Source organism: Sphaeroforma arctica (genome assembly GCF_001186125.1).
Source record: "Sphaeroforma arctica JP610 unplaced genomic scaffold supercont1.4148, whole genome shotgun sequence".
Classification (NCBI taxonomy): domain Eukaryota; class Ichthyosporea; order Ichthyophonida; genus Sphaeroforma; species Sphaeroforma arctica.
In genome coordinates, this window is record NW_014036410.1 from 207 (window position 1) to 2,691 (window position 2,485).

General features: G+C 40.5%; 1 protein-coding gene across 1 annotated transcript; it reads left to right on the forward strand.

Annotated features, from left to right (window-relative positions):
• Positions 1-1,115: 1,115 nt before the first annotated feature.
• SARC_14101 (hypothetical protein) lies at positions 1,116-1,635 on the forward strand (the record flags this gene model as incomplete). The annotated part of the gene is made up of 1 exon (XM_014291766.1): positions 1,116-1,635. A coding segment is annotated over one exon (520 nt), but the record flags the coding sequence as incomplete, so codon positions are not given.
• Positions 1,636-2,485: the final 850 nt, after the last annotated feature.

A 2,485-nucleotide genomic window follows, 5' to 3' on the forward strand; every position in this document is an offset into this window, starting at 1 on the left:
TGCGCGTTTGAGTTTTGTAGTGGAGTTATGAATATTGTTATATATGTGCTATGAGTTAAGCGTGAATATATCTACCGAATAACTCACGCATAAGTGGATACAAACCCATGCAGGTATCAAGGGACACGTCCACCCACGAGTTAATTTGTTAAAGAGACTCGCATCCAACGAACTTGCACACAGATGGCAATACAAACAGTTCACCAGTCCAAGAGTACACGGACGTCACATTTATACACATCAAGCCGAATACTTGTAATTTGTTACACATATTATATGGAAGTCACTTGTATACAAGTAATGCGATTATTTGTAGTTGTTAGATACGATACACGTATGTGTATACATATGTCAAATACATACAGTTGTCTAGATTAGTTGCAGCTAGCGTGCGCAATGTGCTCATCGCACGCAGAGCGCGTTCGTTTGCGAAGGTCATCGCTTGACGAATTTCCCAGGGCAATCAATTTAAGTAGCAATGGCAGTAGTGTGGACGACGATAGGTGTGAAAGACAAGCGTGTCAGCATGTGCATGTATACATACATATACGTAATAATGTTCACATAAATATGAAATGAATATATATGTTTATTATTTATCTGTATGAACCCATAAGTGAACAGCTGCTGACAACCTGTCAACTTGTCAAGTCACAACTCACACGTAACTACACAATTTTGTTTTTAAAAATAAATAAAAAAGATAAATATTATTAGTCACAGTCTGGGAAAAGATGTCAAGAAGGTACACACACGTAAGTCAGAACTGATAAACTATAATCAACAAACCGCCACTGATTGGTACAAACGTGGGCGCGCGCAAATAGTCGGCTAAATGGCCTCTGTAAATATATGTAAATAAGGTAAATAAATATATTTATATAACGAAGTATGTTGTATATTTATATTCATGGGCTGTGAGGGAACTGACGTATATATAAGCGACTTGTGGTAGTGTTCTCACACAATTATGCGTATCAAACGGTTTGCACGTATGTCACTCATGTATACATAGAGACAGTAATGAACACTACTACTTCCTCAGAGGCTTCACACTCCATTCCTTGTAGGTAGTCATATGAGGTAGCCTGTTTATGGCTACTCAAGACGTCTCGATGGCGAACTGTACCAACACGCCTCCAGGTGCCACTAGAAGCAGACATGCTCACACTCAACCGAAAGAAGTATGTGTCTTTAGTGGTGAGAAGATCGACAGTGCGATAGACCATGTCCCGGAAGTGACGCGTGCGTGTGACGTAGATAATGCAGATAGTGTACGACAGAACGTATCAGTATCTGAGGATACACAACCAGACATAGGACACATTGAAAAAACTGATAGGAATGGAAGCAAAACAGCGTACATAGTGAAACATGAAGCCGAGAACGATAAAAGTAATCCCGTGCGCAGAGATACAAATACCAATGAAAAAGATGCTGTTGTATCCAAAGTACATGCAATGCGTACACAACAAGGTTCTGCTTCTATATCACCTCCACATGAATCAATGGCGCATACGACCCTCCTACGACAATTGGATAAGCGTATATGCGTATTCAAACGTGCACATGCGGAGGTGATTGAATACGTGAAGACATCGGCATGTCCGGAAGCTGAGAGGATACGAGAGAGTGGTATGCAGATTCAAGCGTGATAGTCGATTTTATGCATGATGTGTATATCTGTAGGATGTGCGCGTACCTTCAATTGCTTGGTATGGTTACACATGCGCATACTTGTCAGTGTGACATTTATAGTGTTGTGGGCCAAACACGCGTGGTTGCCTGTCCTGGCCATGGGCTCATTTCGAGCCAATTTTACCCGTGCTGAAAGTTCTATCTCACAGACTGACTTATTGTGCATAATGATACGTGACATGTCTGACATCCGTCACTCTGTCGTAAGCGTTATATTCTAATGGGTGTCGTCGAAAGGCCATGTGCAGTACCACAGATTGCAGCCTGCGTTTTAGAGTCCTACACTCAGCAACACTTTACATAGTCAATATTGATACAGTGTTATACACGCTGAAACTACTCAATTTCAAGCACTTACCAAAACTTAGACCGGTTCATAAATTCGGAACTAATTACTGTCTGTGCTGCCGCTAAGTTGATTATAATGTATGAAGCATAATACAAATGCGTATTCAGCATCTCAAACACGCATGGTGTAATACAGAATAGTCAGGCGCTAACCAGGAACGCAAGCATGCATGGCATACCATAGCCTAATATATATGCTTAGTTAGCATATTCAACATGCATAGCATAGCATAGCCCAGTACATATGCTCAATCAGAATCTCAAACATGCATAACATAGTAAAGCATAGTACAAACACTCAATCAGCATCTCAGACATGCATAGCATAGTACGGATGCTTAATCAATAGCTCAAATATGCATAACATAGTAAAGCATAGAACAGACACTTAATCAGCATCTCAAACATGCATAGCATAGTAAAGCATAGTACAAACACT